Genomic DNA, 18,058 nt, shown 5'->3' on the forward strand with positions numbered 1-18,058 from the left:
CTTTGTACCTGGATGTTTCCTATGGCAAAGTCAAGGTGTTTTTACCTCCCTTTGAATTGTTGTCCCCCTGTGATATTTGACTTGCTTCTTGACAGCTGAAGTCTCACATTGTTGTGACTTGTTACTTTTCCATCTCTGTCAATTCTGTGCACTCAGTTTCATAATTTATCAGTTTGTCTCAATCCAGAGACTAGTTTAGAGAGGTCCAATAATAAGTATAGGTATTCTCTTCATACCCATAGGCTATCCAAGGATTCGTATTTCTATGTATTCAGTACTGCTGTCTTTATATTCAGAATTGCTCTTTGTATTGCTTCTGTGGAAGTTTTCATCTGTAGGTCTAGTTCTGCATCTCACTAGCCTCATATTTAATTCTTTCTCTCTGGACACTTCAAACTGTTAGAACATTATATTAGTGATGCAGCATGTACATTTTTTGTGATGTTTGTGGCACCAAGCTCTTTCTCTATTAGTAAAACACTCTAGTTAACATGTTTGTGTGTTTAGTTCTCTTGATTACATATACAGGTATTTCTAGGTTTTATCCCCAGTGAAACCCCTTTGCTTATTTGACTCTTCTATTTGACACTCTATCCCTTCAATATTTGCTTCAGTTTTGTTTTGGCCTTAATTTAGGTCTGCTGTAATCCAATCCAATCCTGTACCAGTATATTACAGACATGGAAAACAGATGCATCTGTCCATGTTCTCAGTTTCTGTTGGCTTGCCCCTTGCTCTTAGTTCATGCACTCTATATCTTGACTATTTCAAATGGTAGTTCTTGATTCCACTTTGTAAATGCTATCTCTTCTGCACCACTTTCCCTGCCTCAAAGCATTTTCAGTGTCTATTAAATGTTTACTCCTTCACTCTAGCTAAAACTTGGAGTTACTCCAAATACCCTTCATGCTGGGTCCTGGCTTAGCAGGACTGGACTGTCATATGACAAAGCCAGAGCACCATAAAGTGCCTTCTCCCATTTTTTTTGTCTCAAGTGGAAATGAAAATTGTACCAGTTTGTTGCAATCACTTTTGTCCCTCAACTTTTTACTCTCTTGTCTCTAATGTTGTACAAATTTGTTGTCCTCAAACTTTCACACTTGGCTCTCTGTTATACTGAAAGAGATGTAGCAAGTACACCTGGGTACTCAGGTTATGTTCTGGGGTGTTTCATTTATATTTAACTGCCTCTGGGAAATGTGGCAGTAAAATTAGATGCATTTGATACTCAAAATAGATGTACACAAGAAGAACTAAGGGGACAGTTTAAATGCAAAAGTAACAGGTTCTTATATAAGTTCAGCTTTGAAGAAGAAACTGCAGTAAGGAATGGAACAAGTCTTGCTGGAGAGTCCCACTTTCTGTTCTTGAAAGTAGAACAGAGATGCGAAAACCAGAATGAAACCTATCCTGAGGGATGGTGTTAGATGGAAATGAAACTGGGTATTAGAAGTACCTCTAAAAATGCCTGTCTTCAATGTGAGTCAATGAATTTAGCAAGTCAGAATGTCTAGATGCATGGACATGCTACTGGTGTGATGTCATATTTATCTGAAAGAAGAGTAAGGGAGAGAGATGTGTTCCTTAGGGGCACCCTCTTCAAAGAGCCTGTGAGTCTCCTTTAGAAGAGCAGGAGTCAGTCTGTCCAATACACTCCCATGTGGGACTGTTCAATTCTCTGAGATGTGTGACTGCCTGACACACTCAGCAAGGAGGGAGAAAGAAAGGAGGTTAGGGAAATAACTTGGTCACAAGGTCTCTGTTCACTCATACCCATGGCCTCAGCGGTGACGGTGTAGATCCAGCAGTGATGACAAGCTGAGTCATTTTGGAAACAACCAGATCAGCTATAAGTTGTCTGTCCTCTTCTATGTGCTCCCCAATCAGGGGCATTGAGCTGTCCATCACCTGCCACAGGAGGCAAAAACAACAGTTAGTAAGGTGGTTTCCTGCTGGCAGATGCCTATTTCAACTCACTTCTTACATTAACCTGTTTTGTGTCTGCACATCCTTGTCAATATCTACAGTCACCACTCTCCTCATGCTGAAACATGCTTGACTTTTCCAGGTGTGGGATTTTGCTCAGGGTTTTTTGGAGATGTACTTCCCCAAAGTCTCCATCTTCCTTCCCTTCACAGCTTGGGAACCAAGCCAAGACTTATGGTGGCTGGAAGCTTTCTAAATTGACTGAATACAAATTTTCTCCTTAACATGTCCTGAGGAGATGCCTCTAAAGGATAAGGTCTCTCTGGCATTGTCCCACAGAACTTGGGGGTGACATTTAAACTTAAAGGGCCACAGGAGAAAAGAAACAACATGTACTGAATCCTGAGGAGATGAGAGCAACAGGGACTGGAGGAAACTAGGAAACATTTGGGATTAATGAACACAAAGCACTGCACCCTGAGAGGGAAAATAAACACCACAGATGTGTAATGAATAGGATGTCACCAAACTGGCACCACGTGCAGGAAAATAAACTTGGTCTCTGTTTGTCTTCTTGATAATGCTGTGATACAACTGCTTCCTAAGCAAGTTCTAGAAATCTAATGGGGAAAACTGAGAAGCAAGACTGTGGGGGTGTGGGAAGGAAAACTGTCAAAGGGTCTTTGAGGTAAAAAGTGGCCTCACAACAATAATACTGAAAGCACAGCAGACCCTCAGCTGTATAGCAGCCCTGAACATGATTTTCAACAGTTCATCATAAATCAAGTGTTTTGCAAACATTAGCTAAATCCCACAGGAAGAACTGTATTCTGATGAAGTTAAGATTCAGCTGGAGTAAATATAATAGTACCAAAATATCAGGGTTGGAAGAGTTTGTTTTATTTTGCTTTTATTTTTAAAGAAAACATTAAAATCCCTGGAAATGCAAAGTTGAAGTTTAAATTGCTCAAGAAAGGCACTGACTCACGCTCAGATAACAGTCGGAAGTACACTCCACCCTGGCAAGGCCACAGGAGTACACTCTTGGAGGGAAATGGAAAATTGTGCACCCTCTTTTTTTAGATTTAAAGTAGAGGAAATCAGTGAGGCGAGTTCATTGAGTTCATATTCTGCTCTTTCCTTGCAGAGTAATGGTTTTGTTTAAATTCTACAGGTGTCTTCTATGAACACTAGAAAAGCTACCTAGAAAGTTTTAACTAAGGTACACATGGAAAGGGGGTTGATGTTTATACCCATGTCCTACTTGGCCCAGGGGACAAAAGAAGAAGGTTAGAAAATTATATGTCAGTGTTTGGCTAAATACACAAGGTGGCTTTTCCTTCCACTATGCACTTAGCTGTTCTTCCGTTGAGAAATGAGGTGAGGAATATGACACTTCCTAACAGTGTCAGGGCATGGCCAATTCCCACCTGGGTCTCACTAGCCAGGGGCTCCTGGGGGACCTCCAGCAGGTCCCTGCGCCGGTTTCCCTCCTCTCCGCTCCTATCTTTAAAGGAAATGTGGCAATTGCAGTTCCCGAGAGAGAAGCAGTCTCCCGTGCGGTGCGTGGGGCCCGTGTGGCCACTAGATGATGCCGTGTGACCATCGGATGCTGCCCTTACCCTGCCTAGAGTCGGGCGAGCCGCGCTCCCGGCTCCCCGCCCTGGAGTCACCGCGACACGGCTCTGCTCAAAACACCCCGAACCCCGCTTTTTAGAAGGGTTTGGGCTGGAAGAAAGCTTTAAAGGCCATCCAGTCCAATACCCCTGCTATGAGCAATGACATCTTCAACTAAATCAGATTCCTCTCGAGCCCCATCCAACCTGACCTTGAATGTCTCCACAGATGGGGCATCCACCACTGTCTGCACAGTAAAAAATGTCTTCCTTATATGTAGTCTGAATGTACCCTCTTTTAGTTTAAAATCATTATCATTTGTCCTGCTAAAAGGTTTGTCCCTTTCTTATGGGTCCCCTTTACATACTGGAAGATGCTATAAGATCAGACCTGATCCTTTTCCCCTCCAGGCTGAACAACCACAGCTGTCTTCATAGGAGAGGTTCTCCAGCACTTTAGTAATCTTCATGACCCTCATCTAAATCTACTCCAAACAGGTCAATTTTTTTCCTGTGCTGAGAACCCCAGAGCTGATTTCCCCATCTCAAGGACTGCTTTTTCCTGTTTCTGTGGCTGCAGTGGCTGAAGAGGAAGGTGATGCTTTATAAACCAAAGGCTCCAGGGGGAGTGAGCCCTGGAGCAGTGAACCCTGGAGCAGGTTCCACTTGAACCAGTGAAAATGTACCAGGGATGAGGGTATCTGCTGCCCTGTTGTGTCATATCTGGCAGGGGAATGTGAGATTTGGGAGGCAGCAAATACAGCAGTGAACAATCACATGCACAAGGGAACGTCTTTGAAAATGGCAGTGATTTCTGACTGGTTGGCACTGAACTGAGAAGAATTATGAGATGTCACCTTGCCTGTACTCCAGGAAAGGTGAATTGGTCTGGAACTGGGCAGATACAAATGCTAATACTGAATAAATCAACTGGCTGAAAGGAATATGTGATTTACAGACAGATTGCGCTTATCCCTTCCTGGGTGATCACAAAACAGCTGGACAAGGCAAGAAGATGTCAGCACATATGAACCCAGCCTTTGTAGCTGCCCAAGGTTAGAGGCTGCTCCTGGTGCAGCTGCTACTGCCTGATAAGGTGAATGAGGGGTGAAGGAAAAGTGCCCAGGCAAAGAGAGTCAGGAAAAGATCGTTCTGGTTCTCCCTCTGTGCCTATCTGATGCTGAAACCTGGGCTTGTTTTTTCACACTCTGATGTGCAAGAGTGGAGTGTTAGGTGATTTCTAGGGATGGAGGGAGGGAGGGAGGGAGGGAGGAAGGAAGGAAGGAAGGAAGGAAATCAGTGATTGGACATATCAAAACAAATGACAGGCAATGCTGAAGGGATGAGCAGGGCTCCTTGCAGGGCAGCAAGGAGCATGTCTAGTAACATAGCTTAGCTGGATGGCAGTCAGGCTTATCTTATTCTTCCAAGAGGAAGAATAAATCACATGAACTATTTTGCTTGACCTTTGCTATCTTCATATATTTCATCTTAGCAGAGATGTGGAAATTGGCTAGATTACCAAAAAAAAAAAAAAAAAAAAAAAAAAGGAGAAGGAAGATAATGAAACCATACATGTTGCTGATAAAGTTCTTTAAAGGAGAGGAAAAAATAATTACCAGCATTTACTGTTAAATTCACAATCTCTTTCAATAGGAGGCATGAAAATGGTACCCTAGGTTGCTAATGCTCTGAAGGGAGAAATGTAACAGATTCTGCTGTTTGTCATGGGAAAAGAAAAGAAGGTGAAAAGTACCATTTGTGCAAGATTACTCTTGTGCTGTTGATAACTCATTTGCCTTAATCTTATTTTGTTTGCTACAAACCACTGTGATAAATCTCAGTTCTAGAACTGCCCATCACTACCTCTGTGAATCTGTCCTGAAGAACTACTTTGTGAAAATTAATTACTGTCTGAAACTGCATTGTGCAAATTCCTTGTTTGTTCAGTCCATTTAGGCGTGCTTTCTTGTAAAGTGTCACATCACACTGTTCCTTCTTACCAAGAAAATACAACTGTCACTCTGTCAAGTTACTTTTTTCTCCCACTATCAAAAGAAAAAAGCAAAACAAGGGATCAGTTTCAGACCAAGAAAAGTACCCCAGGAAGTTGGCTGGTGGCAATTAATTACTTGTCAACATCTTCCTCAGATCTGCATAAAAAGGTACCTGTTTGTCTTTGTTCTGGCCCTTATATTGCACTATTCTACTCCTTTCCCAACAACATCTATCAGCCTGGCATCTGAATGCCTGCTAGATGTTGGTATATCAGGTCCACTCAATCAGGTTCTCCACTGGGATAATTCAGCATGACCCATCTGAAGCAATATTGTGTTTCTTCTCATTTGTGTTGTATTAGATGCATTGCTGCTTACCTTGGCCACAGAGAGAGGAGCATGAACGTGCATTTCTCTGTGTGCGAGCTGATGTTGGCTGTTAGGGTACGGATGTGCTTCTCACCAGTCAGTCACATACAGTGGCAGATGTGAAAACCCAGAGGCATATCCAGACAGAGCCATATAATCTTTAAGCCCAGAACTAGCAGAGTGTGCACGTACATAGGCTTATGTGCAAGAATATATGTAGGGATATGAAAACCACATATCACGTCTAACCATGTATGGACACAATCCAAATGTCCTTACAGTTGTCTCTAGCAAGGCTGCTTTCTTCCTCCTTCTTTCCCAGCTGCAGGGGCATAGAGATTTAAAAGTGCACAGCAGGGAAACAGTCTGCTCTAGGGGATGCTCCTCTAGGTGCTGATGAATTGCATACGGGAGCAGACCCATTAGCCCTGGCCCCATCAATTCAGGAAAAGAGAGAGGCTTGCCAGTGTTTGGTTGCTGGCAGCACGCTTCTGTCACATGGCCTTTGACAGGTCACTGCTCCTCTCCCTGGGGAGAGCAGATACATAATGCAGGAATGCGCAGTCACTGGAGGGCTCATGTGGTTCTCATCAGCATCCCAGCGCTCAGCGGGTGGGACTGCTCTCCCACACATAGCTTTCCAGTGTATCAGCACCCCTGCATGGAGCCAATAGGCTGGCTCTGCTGTCTTCCTCAGCTGGCCTGTGTTGGTGGGGTTTACAGCAGGTCAGATGTTGTGTCTTCTCAAGCCACATACTGACAGAGGCACTTGCTTACTTGCTGGATTGTCTCTCCTCCAGGGCATCTCTTCAGTTTCCCACTTTGATTTTCTGGCCAGCTTTTCCTTCTCTGCCCTGTTAGGATGATCTGAGTGTGCTATTTACCCCACCTCCATATCTGCCTCCTGGCCTGGGAAGGAGCACATTGAGCTTTAGCTCTCAAAGCCACAGTCTGTCCAGCCCTGAATACAAAATGTATTCAAAATGCACAAAATGTACTCATTAACTTTGTGGCCTCTTACTGTAGGGAACGCTGTCTACGCAAAGATTTTAGAAAATACACCTTTCTTTTTTTGTTCTATCAAGATGCTCCTGTTGCTTGTGAATATTTTGCTACACTCTCACCTTTTATTTTCCTCTTTTAAATAAGGTGCAACTAGTATTTTTGTTCGGATGTCCCCTTTAAAGTGATCAAATAAAGGTTCATTCAGAGAGAAGCTGAGATTTTTAATGAACTGAATCATCTTCTGGAAAGCTGAGGTGGCCAAACACTCTGTGACTCTCCACTTCCTTTCACGGTCCACACTGAGAAAGGAAGGCACTTTCCCTGACACCTTGTTGTGTATCTGCTAGTTTGGCTGGGGCTCTGAATCAGCTCCTAGCACATCAGTGGGCCATGGCCTGAGGATGCAGGAGGGCACGGAGGGGCAGACACTGCAGCAGCACGCAGGGTTGGTGAGCATTGGCGCATGTGAACTCCAAGGCAGAGTGCTTGCAACTACGCTTCCCAAAGGAGACCCACATTCAGGTTGCCTGTGCTCTCACCTCAATGATATAGTCTTTTCCATCTTTGCTGTGGACAGCTTTGACAGCGCAGATATCCAGACCTCCAAACATTTCTGAGCAGGCATCTGCCCAGAGTCGGTACCTGCAGAAACCACGAGAACATGGCCTAGGATTAACTGTCCTTGGGTAGTCCACCAAAACCAGCCACCCACCCTGGGGCCCAGAGGAACACAAAGTGATTTGGGAGCCCTTATTACAAGGTGTCCTTCATGTGTTTTGGTGGGTCCTTGACTCTCTTTCTTGACTCCCACTCACAGGAGATGGAGTAAAAAAAAGAATCTTGCTTAAAGTTTCCCTTCATTTTGGATTGATTCAATCCTGCCCTCAAGCCACCTTAAAATGTTTCTTTCCTTCCTTGGTATTTACATCAGATCTCCAGTTGGTTGTCATTCAGCCAAGCTATAAATATTTAGCTCATTTAATCTCCCAGTAGTGTTGGCCCCTCAGCGTTTGTATTGGCTTTGCCTGAAAGCCCTCCATTATGCAGGCAGCTTTCTCCTGATAAGATGTCCTGGACATTCGGACTGGAATAGGATCAGAAAATGAGTGTTGAATTTAGCAAGGAGTAGCCACCCCTTCTCTGATCTGTAATGCAGTAGCTCATACATTTTACAATTTACTTTCAATTTTATCTTTTTACAGTCTCCTGCTTCCTTCTACCCCTTGAGTGTTGTTCCTAGTCAGGCAGTCTCATCACATGGACCAGGCACTATTTGTTGGAGGGAGATCTTCAGGCTGCAGTACTTTTCCCTATCCATCCCAGAATGGGAATGTGAGCTAGTGGCCCCTTAGCTATCCTGGAATCAGAGGAGGAGCGAGAATGACAAGAGGCATATTATGGGGGGACCACATCCCCCCACTGTGCAAATGAGGAGGGAATGAGGCAGCCTGATTTTATTTCCTGTGCAGCTGTGCTGTGGTCCTGGCCATTTAAATAAAAATAATAATCTCAGAACAGCAGATCTGTAAGCAGGACTATGACATGATACAGAGAGGGGAGAGAAGGCCACAGTCTCATGAAAACACTGACATTTTGCAGACCCTACAGGGACTGGGGAAAGAGCTGTTCTGGCTAAAGAACAAATTTATGTCCTTGAAGCAGCCAGAGTCCCCATAGCTTGACAATATAATGATGAACTTGTGCGAACACAGTGTCTCTGGGAAGAAGAAAAATTATGGCTTATATGACTACTGGTGCTCTTTTATCCTTAATGAGGAGACCAAGTGTGCTCACCCTGGACTCCCAAGGAAGACAGTGTATGAGGGGGAGTCAGTAGCATAAGGAGGAGGAGAATTATGGACTGCATGAGTCAGGCAGGAGGCAGAGAGAACACTGCACTGCTGTGGCCCTGCATCCAGGGACACCATTGTGGGAACCACCTCTCTTCCTGAAGAACATCTCTAGGTGCCTGGGCTCAGCAGCCAGACTCAGGGAATTGTAGATTATGCCAGAGAGTCTCATGGCTACACATCTTCAATGTTTATTGGTCATAGGTGAGCACTGGGAGCATCATGGCCACTGGGATGTAATAGGAGTATTTTAGGGAAGAAGAGCATATTTATGCACATGCACCAGATGTTGCATTTTCGGAGGATTTATTGTCATTTCTGCATTACCTAAACATTTCAATCCTTTGTACTTACGTTCATACAGTAGGTATTTCAGGTTGCTCCTACTCACCAGAGCATTTGAGTACATTCCTGCCTTGTTTAATGCACTGGCAACTCACAGATTTCAACAGGGTTTGTTGCATTTGTGGCTGAATAAGGCTGGAGTGCTTAATTGTGGTACAAATTACAAAACAAACCTTCAAAATGCAGTGTTGTATTCTGGCAGGAATCTGGGTTTTAGTCTTACAACAGTGCAATAAGGTAATGTCTACCCTTCATGTGTCTAGCTTCAGCTGTGTTATAAACAGCCTGGATGCATCATCGTGTCCACTTCCCACAGTACTATTAGGGTCTTGCAGAGTCACCTTCAGCATCTGATTTGGGGCTTTGCTTCCCTGTTTCACAGAACTAAAGGTGGAGAAGGGACCTTCGATGGTTGCCTGCAAAGCTCTCGTGCTCCCAAGAGCAGACATATTTTTAATCTGGTCTGAAAGAGGACAGAGATTGCCATCCCCTTCAAAGCATTGATTTCTGTGATATGCTAACCTTACTTTAAGAAAATATAGGAAATGTTCAAAGGAACCTTTTAAGCTATAATTTATTTATTACAGTATTATACTTGTGAGAAATGCCTATTAACAGGCTTTCATATATTTAAAGACCCTATGGTTCTTTTGGTTTTTTCATCTTTAGGATGAAGAGGTGTTCAGCTTGTGGGCAACTTCTTCCAGGTCTATAACAGTTAATGAAGGAGAGTGAACCTCTGCACTGCAGGCAGGGTAGTCTACACCCCTACTGGAAAAATATCAGTGGTCTGCTAACTGAAAAAGGTAGAAAACTACATAGATCTACATAGAATTGTTGCAAGTTTTTCTCAACAGCTCATTAGGTTTTTTCCTAAAATGTTTCTTTTATTGTCCTTTGGACTTTCTCCAGCTCCTTGCTATTTCTCTTCAATTGTGGTGGGCAAAACTGGACGGAATCAGAATTAATCATGAACCTGACAAAACTGGAGGTATAATCTGAAAAAATCTTGAATTCACTAAGAATGAATTCCTACATGTAATCTATGGATTCTATAAATCTATGAATAATCTACTTAGATGGGATGGAGAAAAGTGATGAGAAGATGTGTTAGTTCTGCAGGATAGGAGTTACAGCAAAGCATGTTGCCATGAGTCCACAGTGTCAGGCAGTTGCAGTATTAGCAAATATCACAGTGATTTGAATACATGGAAGTAACATTTGCAAATTTTAGTCTGTAAGATGCATGATGGAATTCTTTCTGCTCTATTCAACAGTGAGAAGACCTTAGCTTAAGACAGTGACCACTTTTGTGAGACTAAAGCAAAAATGTGCTTTCAGCACTCCAACCAACAGTTTTTTCCTCTGTTAAGCAGAAGAAAAACTCTTTTTCTGCCTCTCATTAGTAATATACTTATACAAAGTAATGTTACTTTGTGTTTTGTGCTTTGACCTTTCTGATTTTATCCCTACATGTTTGTACTGGTACGCTTGACCTAGCATGCTGGTCTTGTTTCCTGTGGTTGCATTCACTAAAGATCTAATGATTTAGCAATGTTAGTTTCTAGCTGTACTTTCAGTCTGTTCTTCAAAACAGGACAGTTTGTCTTTGTGTCCTTAGTGTTTTTTTAAGAAAACACTCGGTCTTTTAAAGTCTTTATTCAGCCTCTCAGGAGACCTCTCTTACCAGTTCTCTTAATTAACCAAAGTCAGAAATACAATTCCTCCCTTCTAACCCAAGAATAACTCATACTGTCTTGAAACCCTCTTCCTTACCTCTCTGTCATTGCAATCTGTTCCAGCATCGCAGAACCTGTGTTTGCCTTCCAGTTTCCAGAGATGGAAGTCCTCCTAGGAAAACAAACCAAAAACATAACCTGAACGTGAAAATAGACTCCTGACCCATCCTCCTGCATAATGTAGTCCTCATTCTTGACTCTGTGCTTGTACAGGAGGGGATGAGGTGAGGTTCTTCCTCCCAGAAGCCTTTCCAAATCCTTCCTGAACAACACTCCATACAGGATATGTTGTTCAGACTCATGAAAAACTGACTGAGGATTTTAGGCAGAGAAACCTCTAAGGAATCTTGAGCACACATCAGGCTCTGTGAGTACTTCCTTTCTTTATACATTAGACCTAGGGGAGCTGAAAGGTGTTTAAAAGATCTCTAGGATAATCGCTCTTATGTTCTGCAATGGGTAGCATCCTCCATCCATGGAACAGAAGCTCTCCAAGCAAATATTTGCAGAGCAGCTTCACAGAATATCAGTTCTGACATTCTGGGTCTACCTGAATTTGATTTCAGTTGTACTTCTGTGTCCACTTTAATTTGATTTCAGTGGTACTGATGTCATAAAATATATTATCATATTGACTTTTCATTGACTTTTCATGGTGGCTCACTGGGTTAGGACTTGGAGAATTTCTTATTCCAAGATCTTTGGAGTTTCATTGGCTGCAACTGATACTTATTTTCCAAAAGAGGTACTGTTGCTAGAAAATTCCTGGTTTCACCATCAGTGTCAGTGGTGAAAATTTTCCTTTTCTTCACCTTGGGCCCAAGGCAGACATTGGACAGCCTGCTCTGACAACACTCCAGATAACCCTTCCATAGTGTACAAGCCAGGACAAGTCAACAAGCTGACAGGATACAACCAGGAAGCCTCTCCACGCTGAAAGAGATTTATGAGGGGAGTATGAGGTGTGATCCAACACTTCAATATGAGGTTGTGGGAGCCCTTGCTAGCAGTTCTCTCACATTTTCAGCAGCACATACAAAAGACACTGATTATGCAAAATTCAGCAGTGGTAATACTGATGTCCTGCTACACTATAAACTTGAATCATTATAGCTGACTACCTAAGGCTCCCCTTTACTCTTGTGAGAGACACCCTGGAGTGCTTTTCCCAATTCTCCTCCAAACTAGTATGTTTAGTTGCTGTGAAATTGAAATGATCTTTGTGACCATGTTTAATGGAGTGGACTGGGGGGGCCAAGGAGCATGTGTGAAATAATTGTGTTTTCATATAGTTCACTTTTGGGCCTGTTGCCTTCACCCAGCATCCATTTTGCTGCCCTACTTCCTAAGCAAAAGAATGGATTCCTCCTCAAGCTTGGACTGTCATGAGCCCTTTGATGGCCTGTAAGGTCAGTGTTCAGTCCTCAGCCTTTCTTTCTCTTTTGAGAAACATTCTTAGGATTTTATTTTTCAGTTCTGCAATGGGAAGAACCACTCTTTGCTATCATTTATTTTTAACAGAAAATTGCCCTGCAGTGGCAGAGGTCTTTCAAAATCCAATTAGTACTGGTGGGAACTCCTAGAGTCTCATTAGTGACAAGATGATTTGACATCGGTGTTTAGAAAATGTACCTGGCATACTAAATGTAAGCAGCTGTGTTGTCCCTAAGAAAATTAAACCACAGTTTGACAGTTTTACAAGGAAATTTGACATGGGAAAGCTCCCAAAATAAGAACTCTGCTTGAGCCATTGGGCTAATTTGTTGGACTTGTTTATACCTATCCATCTTGAGCCAGTTTTGGATATAAGATTTAAAATATCTCTCTCTGCTGTATTCCTAACATTCCTGTTAGGGAACTTTGCTATTTTGAAATAGAAGAGTTTTATTTGAAGCCCACTGGATCAGACACCAAACCCTGCACCACAGTCTGTGTCAAGATTACTCTCTTCCAAGCAAGTTTGAGGAGTTCAGCTGTCAGCTGTGCCCCCAAACTTACAGAATCACAGAATCACTGCATATTCTCAGTTGGAAGAGACTCAAAAGGATCATCGAGCCCAACTCCTGGCCCTGCACATCACCATCCCCAAGAGTCACACCATGTGCCTGAGAGCATTGTCCAAATGCTTATGGCACTCTGTCAGATGTGGTGCTGTGACTGCTTCCCTGGGGAGCTGTTCCAGTGCCCAAACTCCCTCTAGGAATAACCTTTTCCTGATTCCAAACTACACCTCACCTGACACAACTTTAGACCATTCCCTTGGGTCCTGTCACTTGTCACCAGAGAGGAGAGATGAGTGCCTGCCCCTCCTTTTCCCCTTCTGAGGAAGTTGTAGACTGTGATGAGGCCTCCCCTCAGTCTCCTGTTCTCTAAGCTAAATAGACCAAGTGCTCCAACTGCTCCTCATACTGATTCTTTTAGATTTTCTTTTTTGCATTGTATGAAATGAAAAAGGAGACTTAAGACAAAAAAAGTTTGCTAAGGATGTTCTGCTCCCAGCCCCATTTCTCTTAGGGACTGAAAGGCTTCCCACCCCTAAACATCAGGGGCCACACAGTGTACAGTCAGTATCATAAAGAGAAGGACCCCAAACTTTTAGAGATCAGTTGCTTAAGCAGATTTGTGACCACAATACTTTCAGCATTCTTTAGAAGTGGAAAAATGAGCAGATCAAGAGCTCTTGGTGTCCTATCTCAGTCTGTGAGTAGCTCTAGTTTAGACATGGTTGATGTGGTATTCCCTACAGAGCACATTGAACTGCATTGGAAATGACAAGTCAGAAATCTCACTCATGAAACTACAGAGGAAGGGTATTACCCTCTTACTAAGAGCTGGTGGCAAGAATAGCCCATGTCTGAAAGCCAGTAGCTGCTGGCTTAATTCAAAGTGAGCAACATTTAATGAGTCTAAATTGGACATGATCCTGTTGTTTGCCTCCAGTTGGGATGATGGGATGAGTGTGGAAGCATAATTTCTGCCCCCATTTCCCCTGTAACATGAACAGTTTTCATGTTTTCTCTTAACCAGTATTACAATGGCAGTCAAATACACTTGGTGGAATTTTAGGCACGTATCATGTGCTGCTTATCTGCTGTTTTCAGACTGGTTCAAGGCATGGACAAAGTTGTAGTTTGTTAGCAGTGTAAATCTGGAGTCACTGCACTGAAGCTGAACTGGGAAACTGAACTGAAGCCTTGGGCCATGGGCTGGAAGGAAGTGCATTGAACATCTGGGGCAGGGAGGAATGCATGACTCACCCTGCAGTATCCTCCCTCTGGCAGATGCTTGGTGCAAAGTAAACATATTCTGGAGAATTTTAGTGCAGTTTTTTTCTCAAAAGAAAAGGGTTTTTAAAGTCTATATGTGTGGGTGAATGTATAAAATTACTGGATAGATTCCATGGCTCACAGATCAAAGCAAGTCACTTAGTATGACGCTACTGCAGATGCTGGAATTGCCTTTAAGGCTGAGATTTGCTAGCATGACTAATGGTTTTGAGTCTCCTATGTGGGACACCAGTGAGAGCTCTGATATTTTGGGTTCTTTTACCTCTGTCTTTGGACATACTAGGGACTTATGCCATAGAAATAACTTATTTTGCTAATGCTGGGGTGGAAGGAAAAGTTCCTGTTGGGACTGACTATACCACTCTCCCAAGCTCACACCCATAGAAGGTTTTTTGAATCTAAGTCAACCTCCTGGGTTAGCAAGTCACTGGGTGAATTTTGCTGTTTGTTTTCTTTGCTAATGAGCTTCATTTCTCATGAAGGTGTTCTCTGTTCATGACTGTTTTCACATGAAAACATTTTTTCTTTAGAAAACAATTGTTTGTGCAGCTATACTCCCAAGTGGGATTAGGTCTTAGTGTGACTGCTTTCTTTCCTCAGTCATCTGGTTTTATTTCTGATCCCTGTTCTGGATGAGTGCATGGTGAGTGCAAATAATAAGTGAGGAGAGAGTATAGTCAGGCTAACTTGGCCTTTGTTTCAGTTAGAGGCAGTTGGGGAGCAAGCTCTGGAGCCAAGGCTGGGTGTGTTGGCAGGAATAGGGAATTTTAATTGATATTTTAAACCTTCTTTCCTTTGGCCAACTTGAGTCAGACTCTCTGAGATGTTAATGTAGTATTAGGCAATTGTGCTATTGTTGACCTGATTCAATTAAAAATAAATTTTCTTTCATTGAGATCACATGAAGTAGGCAAGTGTTTCCCATGTCCTTTCTTCCCATGAAGAATGTCACTCAGTCATTATCTAGTTTTCTTAAACATCTCTGTGCTAGGAATCCAACTTGGAATTTTAGGCAGTTATAGCTGAAAAATATGTGATTGTGTACATTTGATTATCTTGTTTAGCTATGTTTCAGCAGAACTATGGCCTAGAGGTTTGTAGACATGGACCAAACAGTTACAGTGTTGTGAGTATTAGGTAACATATGCAATTTATCTGGCGATCTGAAGAATGTACTGCTGGAGCTGACTATTTGTCCAGAATTCTCTGGTTGGATAAGGAGCTTCTGGGAGAAGCTGTGCTGTGTGGCTTTTTTCATTTACTGGTTTGTAGTAAGAAGAAACAGGTGTTTTACTGACTCATGTGGTTGCATCTCTAATTGAGCGTGGTAACTACTGAAGTTTGGCTGAATGCTTTTTAATACTTTTAAACATACCAGTACTGAAAATTGCTGTCGTGCCACCTCCCTCACTACCTACCCCACAGAGCAGGGAGGAGCTTTGGGGCACCCACAGAAATGTTTCACCTCCACTCCCTCCTTTGTATGTGTCAAGGAGCACACATGCAAAATGCCCACAGAAACGCCGTGTGCTGCCCCAGCTGAGCCGTTCACACCCGGTGCTCTGTGCCCCTCATGTGATGTGTTGCTGTGATCTGCAGCTGGGGAAAGGAGAGGGTGCTGCTGTGGGCTGAAGGATGCGGTGCTGCTATGGCCTGGACACTGTAGGACTCCAGGAGCTGCAGCTAGTTCAATCTTTTTTATTTTTTTCTCCAGGTGGAAAGTGGGCGGGTTCAGTTCCCGCTAGAGGGTACTTGGAGCTGGAGGATTTTGCTGGGAAAGATGAGCCCTTCAACAACAGGATGGAGAGGTGATGGCTGAGCACAGTCATTATACTAGCTGAATCTCAGAAAAAGACAGACAGAGATTGACATTCCAGAAACAATGACCTGACAGTGACTAATGGAGAAGATGATTGGTGGATGAGGGATCTGGGTTCAGGGGTGGGAGGAGAACAGCAGGGTTATTCTTCAAGGAAGTGAAGTCAGCTACCTACTCCTGCCCAGAGCAGACACCGACTCGATAATATCCATAGCACTGTCTCCTCCCCATCTTGCTCTGGCACAGCCATGCACTCACATGTAAGCCTTGTAGTTGCTGCCAATTTTCTGGATTCGGATGTCATATTTGGAGTCAATGAATGGCTCGGTGGTGGCATAGGTTTTTGCCATGGCTACTATGCTGGCCATGTCCCGGAAGTCGTGCTGGTTCTCAACTTTGACCTTGATTATCATATCCAGTGAAAAGGAGACAAGAGCAAAAAGAACATGAATACTTGGTGAGCAGAAGTAATCTCTGCACCTGAATAGCACAATGTCAGTTAAACCCCACACAGACACAGCTGAGGACAGAGCAAGGCTTCTGTGATTCAAATAGAGAAGCTTCCCAGAGCACATCAACCCAGACCAAATCCATCCCATTCTCCTTCCTCATGCACCAGCCCTGCTAATCCTGGCACCAGAGACACAGCTAGACCTTTGCCCAAGTGGATCTTGCTAATGCTCTTTGCTTTTAGGATGCTTCAGAAAAATAGTCAATCTCTTAAGAGGTATTACTTCTTTCTAACTTTACAACTGCTGTTTCCCATGTTGGGATGGATGAAAACAGAGTCTTTTGGATGGTCAGGAAATACAAACCAATTCCAGGAAATCAACATGAGAGCTTGTTGTCTTCACCTCTAGCCTTCAGTTCCCTGGCATTTCACATTAACCCACTTCAGACTTTCTTTGAGGAGTTGTGCAGGTCTCTTGACTGGACACAAACTCTAAAGGAAAAGAATGTCTCTGGGGGAGTTTTTGATTCTTGGGGAGACTTGTGTGAGTGTGAGGCAATGGGCATGTGTGTAGGACAGGTGGTTGGGTGTTAGACTTGACTCTCACTTGGAAACAAAGGAGCAGTTGAGACCTATGAGCTACAATTTTTCTGAGAAGATAGCTTTTTGCAGATCTGTATTCAGTTATGGGAAATGCTCTGTATTTAATAAAAATAAAAAGTGAAATGAGGAATGACCAAAACAGTAGGAGTTCTAATGATATAATCAAACCTCTAAAAAAGCTCATTGATTTGGGAAAGCAAAACTGAACAAGCAGGTAACAAGAATATAGTGGACAACTTCACCTCACTCATATCTTTAACTATGGCCTTTAGTGTATTGGCAAACACTGGTTTGGTGCATCACGGAAACTTGTACAAGTCTTGCTCCTTAGGGCTGGACATATGCAGGAAGGCTGGATTAATTTGTGGAGAAAATACCATGACTGTATGAAAAGAATGAGCAAATGAGTGACTTTCTGTACATTATTACCCTCACTTTGTATTTTTGGTGATGCTTTGAGACCACAGCTGGGGATTGCAACCCTGCTTTGCTAAGTGTGCACGGATGGGTGACAATCCATGGGTCTCTTCTCTAGAAAAGCTTCCCAGCTGCACCCCTGAGCACACATGTTAAAGGAGAGTGATGCCAGACTCTGTGGAGCCAGCTGAAGGAAGCACATGCAATAGTGTTTGGTGTTTCTTCGCAAAAAGCAAACAAGTGGTTTTATATATCTGCTTTCAACCATGGGAGGGTGGGAACCATCTTCACTAGAGAACAGAGAACAAGCTTGTTGCTAACCTGTTTTACTGTGTTTAGATTGTTCTGTGTGAGTGCCAGCTTACACATAGAGCACATACAAAGATTTAGCCACATCCTGTTGCAGAAAAGCTTTCAAAAATGGAACAGTTGTGGGGAAGGTGAAAAGTGCAACCAGTTTGACCTGTGACCATTTCTAGATGCCTGAATAGGAAAAAGAACTCATCTTTGCTTCTCCTGTTACTGACCAGCAAATACCCCTAGTCCTTCTCCTTTTTGCTGTAGTGAGGACTGTGGTCTCACCATCCAGGAACTGCTGAGGAAAGGAGCAGAGGGTGATGACAGTCATCCCTGC

General features: G+C 43.2%; 1 protein-coding gene across 1 annotated transcript in view; it reads right to left on the reverse strand.

Annotated features, from left to right (window-relative positions):
* SYN3 (synapsin III) overlaps positions 1-18,058 on the reverse strand; it is a 188,054-nt gene that overhangs the window by 10,537 nt on the left and 159,459 nt on the right. The window contains exons 8-11 of the mRNA XM_021553949.2: positions 16,212-16,354; positions 10,885-10,959; positions 7,453-7,555; positions 1,774-1,908 (exon numbers count right to left, since the gene is read on the reverse strand). Of these exons, the coding sequence (XP_021409624.2) occupies positions 1,774-1,908; positions 7,453-7,555; positions 10,885-10,959; positions 16,212-16,354 (456 nt within the window). The remainder of the gene's footprint in view (positions 1-1,773; positions 1,909-7,452; positions 7,556-10,884; positions 10,960-16,211; positions 16,355-18,058) is intronic.

This window comes from Lonchura striata, chromosome 5, assembly GCF_046129695.1.
Source record: "Lonchura striata isolate bLonStr1 chromosome 5, bLonStr1.mat, whole genome shotgun sequence".
NCBI classification, from domain to species: Eukaryota; Metazoa; Chordata; class Aves; order Passeriformes; family Estrildidae; genus Lonchura; species Lonchura striata.